The 14,642-nt window shown below is 44.0% G+C and overlaps 2 protein-coding genes across 6 annotated transcripts; both read left to right on the forward strand.

Moving 5' to 3' along the window:
• Positions 1 to 216: 216 nt before the first annotated feature.
• On the forward strand, positions 217 to 6,882 carry LOC129593350 (uncharacterized). 3 transcript variants are annotated; one of them, XM_055489610.1, is made up of 6 exons: positions 219 to 589; positions 686 to 750; positions 1,083 to 1,189; positions 4,742 to 5,836; positions 5,902 to 6,163; positions 6,316 to 6,882. In XM_055489610.1, exons 3-6 carry the CDS (start codon positions 1,101 to 1,103, stop codon positions 6,535 to 6,537), a joined length of 1,668 nt encoding a protein of 555 aa, XP_055345585.1. In that variant the 5' UTR covers positions 219 to 589; positions 686 to 750; positions 1,083 to 1,100; the 3' UTR covers positions 6,538 to 6,882. The 3 variants fall into 3 exon arrangements, with proteins under 3 accessions (XP_055345586.1, XP_055345585.1, XP_055345584.1); XM_055489611.1 differs by lacking the exon at positions 686 to 750 and having other exon boundaries at positions 217 to 589; XM_055489609.1 differs by having other exon boundaries at positions 220 to 750.
• A 485-nt stretch (positions 6,883 to 7,367) lies between these two features.
• LOC129593364 (gonadotropin-releasing hormone receptor-like) lies at positions 7,368 to 14,093 on the forward strand. 3 transcript variants are annotated; one of them, XM_055489637.1, is made up of 7 exons: positions 7,368 to 7,912; positions 10,368 to 10,795; positions 11,074 to 11,233; positions 12,651 to 12,855; positions 13,246 to 13,386; positions 13,453 to 13,533; positions 13,610 to 14,093. In XM_055489637.1, the coding sequence occupies exons 2-7, from the start codon at positions 10,437 to 10,439 to the stop codon at positions 13,759 to 13,761; spliced, it is 1,098 nt and encodes a 365-aa protein (XP_055345612.1). In that variant the 5' UTR covers positions 7,368 to 7,912; positions 10,368 to 10,436; the 3' UTR covers positions 13,762 to 14,093. The 3 variants fall into 3 exon arrangements, with proteins under 3 accessions (XP_055345612.1, XP_055345614.1, XP_055345611.1); XM_055489639.1 differs by lacking the exon at positions 7,368 to 7,912 and adding an exon at positions 9,432 to 10,240; XM_055489636.1 differs by lacking the exon at positions 7,368 to 7,912 and adding an exon at positions 9,432 to 10,175.
• Positions 14,094 to 14,642: the final 549 nt, after the last annotated feature.

Here is a 14,642-nt window from a genome sequence, read left to right on the forward strand (position 1 = left end):
CAGCAATACCCTTACGCTGCAATTTTCTGTTTCATCACCTTTGCACCACACGAGGGCTTTTCCGCTACACAAACACTCATACCACGTTCCGACAAGGTCAAAGTGGTCATAGAAAATCAGTAAACAGAAATTGTTGATCATTACTTCTTTGTAGGGCGGTTTTGATTAGTCTTTTTTACCAGCAGCTGTTGTCTGCTGATTGTCATTTTGCGCATTCAAGACACACTGGGGAAAAGCGGCATAAAACAGTATTAAAAGTAGAAGTAAAAATGGTAAAAGTACATAAATCAACGCGTACACCTCCCGCGCAATTTCCGCGCCCTGCAGCGCCGTCATTAAGTGATCGACGAACATGAAGGCTGTCATTCCACCTTCTCAAGTCTTTGCTGATGGGCGACCCGCATAACGAGCATTATGAATATGCGCGGAATTGTTGGCGAGATTCTATTGTAGCCACACTGACACGCACAGAGAGAGAAAGATGGAAACAAAAGCCGACAAATTACGCGCGCGCATTCCAGACTGCAATTGTCATCTGTGACCGTGCTGATGTAAAAACGTGAGCCGTTATCCAATCATTTCACAGTTGGTACGTTGCACTGCGCAATAATTATCTGTCGTCGAAATAAATTTTTTATGATCATCGGATTATATTGCTCTCGTTGAATTTGCATTCTTTCTGGAGGCACACTTCTGCAGTGCTGATCCGATTATTAACGCTTTTTCATCTGCCAGTTACTGCATAACCAGGTAACGCCGCCGCTCACTCCGTTATAAAAGTACGGAGTACAGTTGTATACTCAGTACTTACTCCCTGCAGTTCCGTTATTACGCGTACAGTTGGTACAGTGAAATTATCAATTATTTTATATCATTAACAAAAGCTGATTTGTTTAGTAACCTGTAATAATCAAAAACACTGGACCTAAGAAAGGGGATTTATTTTCTTTTTTTGCTGAAAGAGTCAGCGGATTATTATCCAGCACATGTTTAAAGGATATTAGGGCACAAGTCTGATAATTATAATATAATATACATATATAGTCATGACTGGCGTTTGTTTTTCATGGGCATTTCTGAAGAAAGGGACGTCTGTTGTAATGGACAATACACCGGTGTACGCGTATCTCGTCGCGCTGGCAGCGGCCATGGGCGGCTTCCTTATTGGATACGAAATGGGAATGATTGGGTAAGCTGCGCGTGCTTGTCACTGTTTGCTCTGCTGTCGCCTATGCAATTCAGTTCAAAAAAGAAATGAGTACCACCTCTTTGAAACCCTTGTTCCGTTGCGCTGGTGCTTAATGTAATGATTAAGGGCTATTTTCGTACTCTTCTTAAATTTTAGAACAAAGTGCATTGTTATTGTGCTATCATAGAAATATATTCACTTGTTGATCATATGGCACAGTGAGAGCGCGTGATGAGTCGGCAGTTTTGACAATGTGACCGCTTGTTTTGAGTCGCTACGGCGCTTTCCCTACGAACATGCGTGGCGCCGGTCTGTCTACCGTGGCGTTACGGCTGTGACGGGCTGTCACACACTGAGTGTCTTTTTTTATTTGGTTACGATGAATGTGCTACCACTACTGTAGCAACGTTTACGTAGTGTTGATTTCGTCTTTGACCGATTCCATACCCTTGGAAATCCCGGTATCTAGTCATAACGAAATTTTGTCGTATTTTGAGTTTGTTTGAAAGCTGGCTATTTATGTCTTTGAAATCATGACATCTTTTTGGTTTTTTTACCGCAACCTTTTGCTGTGAATAATTTCTCAATTGATTTTCCTTTCCAACGTCATTTAGCAGCAATTACTATTAACAGCTAGCAACCTGTTGGTATAATTTATAATTTTAAGAAATTGTAAGTTTGCGGTTATGCATACTGATGCAATAGCGCAAATTGGCAGTAAACCGTCTTATTTAATGTCTCTTGGCATGCTATGCAAAATATTTTACCGTAACTTACAACCAGCAGATGATTAAAACGCTAGTACTGGGTGCTGCCAAAGTCGAATTTTTCAAACTCATCCTTCCCGGCACTTGCCATTTGTCCACAAAAAGACGATTTAGCATGCCAATCAAATATTCAATAAATTATACAACTTCGCGAAAACAAAATTAATCGATTGGCAGCATTTCTCAGAGTTTATTGAAATTACTAACGAGAATTCGTAAAACTGTTTTGCCAACTGTCGATTATCGCTGATGGCAAGTAAGGGCACTCAGTTGAATAAACGTATTAGTGTCGTTTTTAGTGATTTATAAAGACTATTTACAAATGATTAAGAGCCGTCGCATGATCAACCAACTCGATCTCCTTGGCATCAACCGTAATATGTTGAAGAGACCAAGTATACTCTTGCGTGACGTTGTTTAACTTATGGAAATTTGCAATGCAAGACTGACGGATGCTGTCGTGTTTTTCCGGCAAAGTTTACTTAACTTTCTGTAAAAAGTGCAGTTATTTTTTACGAAGCTAAGGCCCTTCAGGCGTGAATTTTAATGTTTGATGGAAAAAATAAATATAAATCAACATTAAATCAGCTCCGATTTACAGTACTGTATGTTGAAAGGCAGTATGTTGTACAAGCCGGTCCGGATGATGAGCACGATAAAGAACAGTGAAAAATGTAAATTCATGGGTTACGCCAAACGCCACGCTACGCCACACTGTTTAAACACGTAACATGCGTTTCGCTGGCTGGTGGCCTGCTGCGCACCTGATAATTTAATGAGAATACTTGTAATTGCCTGGCGGATGGTGGCTAGAAAACGGTCGGTGCAGTAAGGGACACTAACTGCGGAGCGCATTTACGCATTGTGGTAAACGTAGTGTAGTGGCCATCGTGCTCAGCGCTAATATCGCGCTAAATATGCATTAGCTGTACCTTTACGTGCTCATTACACGGACAGGCTTGTACACTGTTACTTGTTTAATTATTTACTGTACCATCTCTAGACCTACTCTACTATACGGAAAGCGTACAAGTAGAGCTAGAATATTTTATTTGCCCATTGCATGACCATTGATTTTGGATTTAATCTTTAGAGTTAAATTCTTGATGATATTTTACCCGGTCTCGACGTTCTCGTATTTATAACCGCTCAATAATGCCGGGTGCCGACCTCTTGATTAATCTAGCTTATACCGTAACTGCAACAGGCTTTACATATTCTAACTTCCGGTTTGTTGTCACACATAGCTGTACTATCTGGGCTAACTGCAGACGGTCGCGCACCCATTGTTCATTTCACAAGTTAGCACATGTTCGAGCGCACGATCTTGGTTTTTGGTGGTAATGAAACAAAAGATGTAGTAGCATTACTCGTGATCACCAACTCACAAGTCATTTGAAGGTTTGACCGATCCGCCGACCAATTCTGCTCAACTCGCGTTGCTGAACTTCTGTGGTAACCATAGCACGATGCGGCTTTTTTGTTCGTAATGCAGCAAAAGAATCCACGCCAGGAACGAATGACAACATTTTCCGAGATTGGGGAAAAGCCATTGCAATCTCTGGTTTTATCAACGTAAACTTTGTAAACCGCGCAAAATTAACGTTTGTACGGTTGTACCGTAGTTTGCAGATGAATCTTTCGTCTAACGCGCCTGTTGTTTAAAATTTCGTTGTTTGTTGGGTTGTTGTGCCCCAGCTTCCCTGGCATTGTGTCTTGTTTAGATTCTTATACACCACATCACACATGCACACTGCACAGTAATAACGGACACTCCATTTTGCGTCTTTGGCAAGAATCTTTGCGAAACTACATAAACCACGCATGTACAGCAAACACACTACAACAACATAAATACGAGGGGCCCAACACGGCCCAACACGGCCCAGACTCTGACTCTGATTCTGACCACTCAAACTCTGACTCTGACTACTCAAAGTCTGACTCTGACCGCTCAAAGTCTGGCTCTGACTCTGAAGGTTTCTTAGGTTCCTTAATAGGTTTCTTAGGTTTCTTAGGTTCTTAGTTTTCTTGTTTTCTTAGGTTTCTTAAGTTATTCTTAGGTTATTCAGTCAGATTCAGAGTCAGAGTTCGGACAGTCAGAGTCAGACTTTGAGAAGTCAGAGTCAGAGTTTGAGCGGTCAGAGTCTGATTGTGAGTCAGAGTCAGAGCTTGAGCGCCGGCCGTACAAGGCCCGTACAACACAGTGAACACTCTATAGCAAAATAGCCGCTACTGTCACTGGTACCGCTACGATCGCAGCTTTGCCCAGATTTTCTACTTGCTTTATTAAATGCATACTTAGTTCGTTCCGAAAATATTCATTTAAATCTATTTTGGTTATTTTAGTAATGTACCATTATCGCGCGGTGAACTGATTCGGAGGGTATAAATGATAAAGTAACTTTGTTTAAGTAACTTTGATAAAGTAACTTTGTTTAAGTAACTTTGTAACTTTGTTTGTTTGTTTTTTGACATTAATTATAACTATCGCATATACAGTGTGTCACGAAGTGTTGCAAATCGATATCCACTGAGCTTTTACACCATGACTCTGATCTTTTAAAATTAATATTATTAACTGTTGTAATAATATTAATTTTAACATTAATAATATTAATTTCAGTATTAATATTAATTTTAACATTAATATTAACATTAATAATATTAATTTCAGTATTAATCACTATGCCTCTATTAAGCCAGCTAGCGACTTTTGGCTATACGGAACAGCCCTTAAGTTCTAACTTGTCATGTCAGTTATGAAACGCCGTTTTTGTTGTAGGCAACTAATTGGAATGCCCAGCTTTAACGTCCAGTTCGGTATCCAGCGCGACCAGAAACTCAACCTGACCCTGCCTGACGGCGTCGTGGTCCACCAGACCTACAAGCAGATCGTCCTCTTGTTGACGCACAACAAGACCTTTTCCGAGAACCTCTACGACGCAGGTTTCGACTTCACCGCCATCTCCCTGCCGGACACCCGCCTGGCACCCGAAATCACAGGCTACATAGCCTTCAGCTTCCTGGCGGGCGCAATCGCCGGCGCTGCCATCGTTGCGAAGCTGGCCGACGGACTGGGCCGTCGGTACTCCATCTTTATGGGGTCGGTGCTCTTCATGGTGGGTGGAGCCATGCAGGCGGGCGCGGTCAATCTCTCTATGCTGTTAGTTGGACGAGTCGTCGCCGGGTTGGGTGTGGGGGTCATGTCCGCCGTAGTCCCCCTCTATATCTCCGAAACCGCCAAGACCGCCATCCGTGGGCGACTGATTACCGTGTTCCAACTGATGATGGCCTTCGGAATTCTGATCAAGTGCGCCGTCAATTCGGTGCTCTTGACGTTCATAACTGGGAACCTGCAGTGGCGACTGGCGCTGGGACTGCCGCTGATTCCCTGCTTGATCATGTGGTTGCTGATCATCGTCCTACCCTTTTCGCCCCGTTGGCTAATCGACCGCAACCGTGACGACGAAGCGGTGCACACGTTAGCAAAGCTGCGGAACAAGCCGGCCGACTGCGAAGAACTCTTAGCTGAGTTTGCAACGATTAAGGAGAACGTTAACTACGAGATGGAGGTGGGGCATGCCACCTGGCTGGAAATCCTTCAACCGGGCATCCGCAACCGTGTCGCACTGGGCATCATTCTGCAGTTCTTCCAGCAATGGTCGGGATGCAACGTGATGCTGTATTATGGCGGAAAGGTCTTCAGCGCAATCGGGATGCCGGTGATCCATGCCTTTGTGACGCTGATCGTCCTCAATGCTGCCATCAATTTTCTGTCGACCTTCTTCGCCTTGTGGTGGGTGGATAGGATTGGGCGGAAAGTGCTGATGATTGTCGGAGGATTTGCAATGTGTTTCTGCCATGCCGCCATTGCATGGTAGGTGTTATGCTGATAATGTAAAGCTCACCAGGCATAACAACAATTCGATTATCGTGTTGCAGCTGCCTGGGCCTCTCCGACCGTGTGGACGAGCAGTACGCTGAGTACTTCGTGCGGTGCGCCGTCGTGTTCATATACCTGTACACCATCATTTTCGCCTCCACTCTCGGCCCCATAGTGTGGGTGTACCAGTCAGAGATTTTCCCCATGCGAGTCCGAGCTAAGGCTGCTTCCCTTTGTACAATGTCCAACTGGATATGGAACGCTGTGGTCGCCAAGTTGGCCCCAATTATGCTGGCATATATGGCGTATTATACCAATGTGGTACGTTCATGCCATGACTACAAAACATTAAAGTGTGTCATAGAAGCACTCGTTATTCAGTTACGCTACACATAACCTGTTTATCGCCGCAAACGTTTTTTCGATAAATTGTTAGTCGAGTAATAAGAAAGTGGCAAATTACATTTTTATAGGTATTTTCTTCATTCTGTTTCGCTTGCGGCATTTTCGTGTGGGCTTTCGTTCCGGAAACTAAAGGTCTCACTCTGGAATGCATGAACGAAATATTTGGCACCCCACCGGACGAAGCCCGTTCACCGGATGACAAACGCGAAAAGAAGATCCAAAAGATCATGATGCTGGAAGCTGATAAACTCAAACAGGAACAGCTAGATATGTCGCATCTACGCGTCTGAGTTTAGCCTAACGAGAGCGATTTACAGATTGTCGCAGTTTGGTGACTTTATGTCGCCAAGGATCAGTTGTCTCTACACGCTCGAATCTCTTTTATGCACAACAGTCTATGCTTAACTGCGAACAAAATATGACGGCAAGCGGGCATAATCAAAGCACCGGTAGGCGCAGACAACGGGAAGGCCACCTCCTCAACAACGGGACAATGCCACGCCTACACCTACTATATCGCTTCCGAAAGTTTTTGTTTCCTTTTTATTAGATTTTTGTCTTAGTTGGGTTATTTTGTACAGCCTAAAAGCTTGAGGATGAACCAGTTCTAACCACATAAAATTTTCAAATTATTGCCCGTGTTCGAAATGTGTGTAGTACCAGTACTAATGAACATATGTCCAATGTCGCGCAAACTTTATGGCGGGGTCTTGCCGAAAAAAAGTAATCAGCAGTATCCGACATCTGTACGGATTGAGCGGGAACCGCATTCTTTAATTTACTTACAACGGAATGTGTTCAAGACGAGTGCGTATCAGAGCGATAAGTGCGAATGGACGTTCCGCATGCTACCTGGCTCTGCCACAAAGAAATCGGGAAGCCTCGACGCGCAAAATCGATAGAAAAAGCGGGCGGTATGTTAGTGGCATTAGTCTATCCTGTAACACAGTCGATTCAGTACATGCGTCGTCTGCACGTACTGCCCTTTCTCAACCGGCGTTTTTTCCCTGTGCTAAGGTACTTCCGGCAGCGTAGCACGGGAAACAGTGGATCGCGTAATAATTATCTCTCATCGACGATTGATTGGTTACCGCACCTGCCGCGAAATATCGCCGCGGTTGCCGGTATATCTGTGGTGCAGTGAACGGTTATTTTTACGTTTATCTAAGAGCCGGCATCGAGCATATGCAATCGTTCATTGCTTTGACATTTCCATAATACCATCACTAATGCCGCTTCCTTCCTGTTCCGTTCTCTCCGTCAACCGTATATTATTATCCATAGTCATACGACATAGCTGGAGCTGATATATATATGATCTTTCTCCCATGTAGATATGCAAAAACAGATGGAAGGCTGACAGCTAATTAAAACAGCGCCCGCGCATCATTCCTTACTTAAGCAGCCTTGAACCAAAAACATCTTACTTGTGTCGACGTCGACGAAAAGATTGCTAGTTTTATAATTGTCGGAAAAATAGTGGGATTTCGTTGCGGATAAGATACCTTTTTCCATTTTCCGGAAGAAACCAGACGGACGTCTGAGAAAGATACATAATAATAACTATATATTATGTATGGCATCGTTAAAACCTTTGTTGACCGTAATAAGTTCAGTCAGCAAAGGAAAATAAAAACGGATTAACAGCGATTGTTGACAGAAAAGGTTAGTGTGCAAGCTTAACTTATTAACCAGTAACCGGATATTATTTCTGCCTGAGACCAGGTCTTTAATAGTAAAAACGGTCGCGCATTCGTTTTATTTAGTGTTTTTATTAAGCTTATTTATGTTGAGCATTTCAACTATGACTAAATTATCAACAATTATTATACGAGTACCTCGGATATGTTGCTCGAAGAAGGGCTTCTGTTGTGTAATTTATGCACTAAGGTTATGGCCAAAGTGCGGCGTCTAGCTGGGGCATGTAATTTACTTTTAATGTTTTGTTGAGAGAAACAGAGCTTAGCGCAAAGGCCGCGAAAGCTTCGATCTTGTCATACAAAGATTGATTTCCCGCAATAATTCCTTATAATGCCCTCGACGGCTCGACCGCACATATTGCGTGCTGATGATTCTGTCAGTATGTACTAAGATGCTGATTTGCGGTCACGCATCTGGGACCCATTTGTTCTGCCGGAAATTGTGTTTTTCTTTCCTGATAGCGTTTGGGGAGAAATAACCATGTAATAAAAAGGATCTTCAACAGTCCATCGGTGCAGTATAGGCCATAACGTCTGCGACGAAAAGATTTGTCAGCACTTTATTAAAGAAGCGCGCTGCATTTATACGTAGACCCGGCAATCGGAAGTGGGCGCCATCCATTCTCTGGACCTCCATTGAAATTGGCTGAGAAAATCATTAGCGACACTCCAGTGTCGGGCAAATTGTCGGCTGCTGCGTGACTGGCATGCTGAGGCCGTGTCTGTTCATTAGTGCAGCGTGCGTGCATGTGAACACTACTGTGAGAGTGAAGGCAAATTAGCTTAAACTACCAGCCGATAGCACAATGGGGAGTGAACGCTTCCGCTGCTCTGTCACAGAAGTGTGGGCTAGTCAGCACTCGGCAACGGTCATTCGCACGTCACATTAACACTAACTCCACACTCTTAATCGGCAAACTGCGGATTGCGCTTAATGTTCGCTCGTTTTATGGATGATGTACAAGCATTTTCGCTTTCGCTGATGGTCAGTTCATGCATTTTGGGGAGCGCAGGCTAAGGACAGTCAAAGTGGGCAAAATGCGAATCGTTGTTGTGTCCTGGTGATATCATAAAGTAAAGGCTCCAAATCTGTAGTCGAACTGAATTGCACAAGACGCAACACTATGCGACATTTGAAGAAGTATGATGCCAATGAGCGGCTAGTGCGCGTTGGCCTTGAAAGCGTAGCAGTCATCCATAACGGCTGCTAATGCAGCCAAAAGGTCCTCGTAAATCACGGGAGATACCCTGTCAGGAATTCTCATTACACGCCTGTCAGAGCGCCGAAGAATGTGTTGCCGCGATAGATTAGACGGAAACATGTCCGACACGTTGACTAGAACTAAAAACACCGCTCCCATTCTACGTAGCTTCTTCGTATACTGCGTGAGAATGCATACAAGAGGATCCGAATCATTCCACAAGCCGGCGAGCAGCCGAATAGAATATCCACTCTACTACTCCATTAAGATAAGCATCTTTAATATTTCAAATACTTTCATCCTAATTTCGCCCATCACCTGATTTATGGACTAGAACAGTTAGTGATTTCGAGCTTACACGTTAGTTTAATTCCATCGACTGCATCTTTGTGCCACACTCGCTTGAGTGAAGAACTGCAGTTTAGAAGCAGAATCGATTATTTCGTACGGGGTATTGTATTATCTGATCGCTCATTGAACTAGCGCACAACGACGTGCTCGGCCGCGCTACGGCTGATTGGCCCCAGCGTAATGAGTGGTGATGTTTGTGTGCCACTGATGGCCCTCTCCTCTGGTTAAGTGCACCAATGATACCAGCAAAATCAAGCTAATCTCCGCTGGCGATTAGTGTCTCTGCTAATGCCCATAACAATACGATCTCCTTATATCGATCGCTCGTGCACTTGTTACACCATTCTTATTAGTGACCGAGCTTTTTTTTTGAGTTGATTAATACATGGCTCGATCATGTAGCGTCGTAGTAAAGCGCGTAGGAAACCTATGAACTTGAATTCCATCGAGTGCATGCCATACAGACTGTACTTGTTTATTGAATTTTCCGGGTATTTACTCGATATTTCTGTGTTTATCGATCACGCTGTCCGCTCCCACGTAATCCAATCCCGAAATATCAGGAAGATGCTGCGAGCCACTCATGCCGGTTGTTTATTGGCGTGACCTTATCAGATTGCTAATTGATTGGGGGCTGGCAGCGGTTGATGTGGGACAAAGAAGTCTCCAGCAAAGGTGACTGCTGTGTGTGCAGAAGTGTTGAGAACAAACAAGCTGCTCCTTGTGTTGCAGCTCGCTCTGTACGTATCCTACTGGATACAGAAGCCGTTGTAGCGTGATCCGGTAGCAGATAACAAGTCAAATTATTCACACAGAGAAGAGAGACGTGTTTTTTTTTGTGCTGAAGAGACGTGTTTTTTTTGTTAGAAACTGTCAATAAGACGCACGTGGAAACCCTGAGTTGACAGGCGCGGGTGTTTGATTGCATTTGGCGCTATGTTTCCCGCGGACAACAACAGCAGCGATGAGGCGGCATGCCGGCACAACTACACCATCCTGCTGCTCTTCATCAATGCCACCAACCCCGACTACTTCCTCTACCGTCTCAACGACATCATCATTCTGTTGACCTTGGCCGTGCTTGGCCTCCTTTTCAACGCCCTCATGGCCTGGCTGCTGCTGCGCGACCAGGCCTTTGCCCAGTCGGCCAACGCCTTCCTGGCGCTCCATCTGGCCATTGCCGATGTGTTAGTGGCTTTGTTCTGTATGATCTCCGACGGGGCATGGAATATCACCATGCAGTGGATGGGCGGCAATGTGCTGTGTAAGGTCGTCAAGTTTATGCAGATGTTCGGGTAAGTGGCCTAAGTGCTTGATATTTACCGGGAATAAAAACTAATCATCATGGGACGAAAAAGCGCGGAATAACGATATATTGCTGCAAATGGATAGTGTATACAGGAAGACTGCATGCAATGTGGGTTGTGAAAACCTGTTACCGAAATAAATTACTGCGTTTATATGTTTTTATTCATAGGCTAATAAGGGCAACCGAGTGCTCGAAACTGTCGCACTTTTAGTTTTATAGTGGTTCAAGCTTAAAGCAACTGAAATGCCGTGTGGTTTTCCATAGATTATTTGCCACAACCCTGACACTAACGGGGATGAGTGTGGAGCGCTGCATTACCGTAATCTTCCCCATTTCTAAGTCCGGTCGGCATTTGACGCTGAGGCGCAGTCGGACCATCGCCGGGTTTGTCTGGGTGATTGCCGGCGTGTGCTCCATCCCACAGGTTAGTTGGCGGTGATCCCATGATTAACACCGCATTAACGGCTCATTGTGGGTTGATTGTGCGGGCTACTGCGGCCACACCTCGCGCGGAGGCAGTGTAATCCCCATCGATCTTCGATAAGTTGTGCGGATTATCGCTATCACCGTCAATTGGCAGTTGCTGTAACTGGACGCAGACCAACCCTCGATCTAACATCTTCAGGCAGCTTTACGGGTGGTGGAATAACCTCGTAATACGATAGTGACCATCGTGCAAGAAGACATTGAATATTGATCTATCCTATTTTAATATTGTTAGTGCAAAAAATTCGAAAGTCAATCACGAATTCACGGTTAAGATCCGCAGGATTTGCACATGTACAGAGCACATGCACGTAAATTTTGACGCATGGGCCAAAGGGAACTAAATCTTATTAGCGTTATCGAAATCGTATGAAAGTCAATAATTATTAGATTCTTATCGCAACACAAAATGGACCTACGATAGACGGTACGATATACGGTAGGCTCTTCTACGTCATCACGGCGTACCCTTACCGGACCGTTTGACGGTAGGATTGACGGTAGAAGGCTGAGATATCGTAATGCCTACCGTCGACATCTGCGATATAACAACCACCCTCAGTGGCAGTGGCATGAAGCACAACGTGTGCAGCTGCCAAATCATGCAACTTTAAAATTGTTCTGGTAGATTTTAATTGTTTTTGATTCATCAGAAAAGGATATTATAAGATAAATAAAATTCTAAGAAATTTTTTGATACCAAGCGAGTGCAGTTTATTTGAAAACGAACTATTCTGCAGCCATGTGAATTTAGCATGCAAAGCTTACGGAGCCGTTGGAGTACCCTGCGCGAGCTGTTACTTACTTAAACTCCATAGGCGCCTGTGTTAAAATTTAAATGCTCGTAGAAAGATTCATGGGCTGTTAAATCTGGCCGTTTTGGTACTGAAAAATAGTTTAGCATTTTAGTTTTCATCGAGTTTTAACCTGAACGATTGTTACCATCTGCCAAAGTCTTAAAACCGATTTGAACCGCAGCATGTTTCACGTCAGAGGCAGGATTGGACCGTATCGTTTACCGTCTGCGCGTTGCGATCACTTTAACTTATCAACGGTACGGTCACGATACGGTGTCCCACCGTATCGTATACCGGACCGTATATCGCGACTGTGGGGCGATAATAATCTATCGGGTATTATGCTGTTTGGATGCGGCAATACAACTGAGTGCGGTAAGAATCCAGTTCCATATTTCTCCGCCAGGAGTTGCGCGACGCTGTAATGAAATCTAATTAGCACTGTTCAGAGCCGCGCGAGACGTCACGGGCACGTTCACGCCGGTCTTCGGCAATCCCCACTGGGATAATTGTCCCGTTGTCGACGCGGCGCAAGGATTAATTATTATATTTCCGTAGGCGATTATCTTCCATGTGGAGCGCGCGCCGATCTGCGTGGACTTCTACCAGTGCGTCACTCACGGCTCCTACTCCAGCGACCAGCAAGAGCTGGCCTATAATATGCTCATTTTATGCCTTATGTTTATCGTGCCGCTGGTCGTCATCTGCGTCTGCTACATCCTCATCTTTGCCAGCTTTACCAAGGAGGCTCAACAAGCACTCGGTAAATTTAGCGCGGTTTACGCTGGAAGCCCGTGCAAGCTGCCGGCGCGCCATTAATTAAGAGAGGTTTTTCTCGGGAATAACCGTCTTGTTAATCAATTAATTATGGAGGAATGAAATTCATTTCCCCACAAAAATTCCAGTCTGGCTCACTAAGATGATCTTCACGCTTTGCTTGCTTAGTCTAATCTGCAACAAACGCCGGCACGTAGTATACCGGTTGTAAATGTGTGATTCAGTAATTGCAACGTGGTTTTAGGCCATTCTGATATCCTGAAAAGATTAATAATTTTAGCTTTCCCTCATATTTTCATTCGTTAAATAAATCAAATTATTTATGTGCACAAAGCTACAAGTAAGTGAGTACATACTACATTGTTGTAAATTATAGGTGACAGCGATATCCGACCGCAGCTGCTGAATCCCCACGCTCGAAATGGTCCCAAACGCGGTCAGCGATTGTACTTGAAAATGCGAAGGATATCTTTATGGATGACATTTTTTATCGCCGTAACATTTGTTGTCTGTTGGAGTAAGGATTATTCCTCAGCAGAGCGTTCCACCTTCGGCGTGTCAGTAATCTTATTTTACTGTCTAGCGCCGTATTACATGCTGACGTTAGCACATCTCTTCAAATGGAGCAGTCCACCAGCCACATTGGCATCGTTGTATCTCTTTGGTAATGACTAACGCTTGAGAAAAATTACGAAGGGATAAATATAATTATTGTATGCTGAAGTATTTTTTTCTACCAGGAATGAGCAACTCCGTACTAAATCCCATTATTTTCGCCGGCTTCCGGTGGGTTTCTGCGCAACCGGGGAACACGCGCAACAACAGCTATCGTCCTACTGTGGACACTAGCGAAGTTGCAACTGGCCTTGTGCGGCTGACCTCGGCTCCGTAATATCCAAGTTGGAGTCTGGAAGCCGGACAGCGCACAGTGTTGTAGAACAATTCGGCTTTGTGAACGCGATGGAATGTGATTGTATTCACTAATTTTTTTCTAGATTTCATATTGAACCGTTTATTGATATTCGTTCCGCAACTCTCGACATGCGTGGAAATGCATGTTTTGCTCAAAGCCTACCTAGGAAACACCCGTAATTCTAGAAAAATTCCCCAGATGTTGCTTTATTGATATATATACGATTTCGTTCGGTAAGTGCATGTATACTGCACCAAATGACAAAAATGCAAGCACTGTAACTCTACACGACTGAAAAAAGAAACTTGAAAAGCAACCGAACCCCCTATTTTCCCGTACATTACATACCCTACATTTAATAATAATTATGTACGTAAGCTATATGTACCTCGTGTCCTCAATGTCCTTCATGTAAGTACTGTACCTATTGCACGGGGTGTACTGAATGCGCTAATCAAGTTCGTACTTACTTTGCAGAAGTTACTAAGTTGTAGTTTGTTACACTTGGGACGTTTCGAATATGAATGCACGTCTGCAACGAATTGGCTAAACAAACAAGCAACCATGTTGTGTCAAAGTGAAAATAGTCAAAGTTCTGCAGTACTTAATTTGCAATACTCGTACAGCTGTAATTAATACATGGAAAATTACGAAGGAATCTAATAAAAATGAAAAACTACTCTATGGCTCTGTGAAAGCGCTTCCTCGTGTCAGCGGTAGAATGCCAAAGGCTGCAGCACCTACCATGTTAGTGCATGCAATAAACATTATCTGAATCATTTATGCAGTATCATTCGCGTTCTGTACAGTAGTGTGTGAAACCGGTGTTCAGTTGACTGCAGTATTGCCATTCGCGAACT

This window comes from Paramacrobiotus metropolitanus, unplaced genomic scaffold (genome assembly GCF_019649055.1).
Source record: "Paramacrobiotus metropolitanus isolate TYO unplaced genomic scaffold, Prichtersi_v1.0 Parri_scaffold0000061, whole genome shotgun sequence".
NCBI classification, from domain to species: Eukaryota; Metazoa; Tardigrada; class Eutardigrada; order Parachela; family Macrobiotidae; genus Paramacrobiotus; species Paramacrobiotus metropolitanus.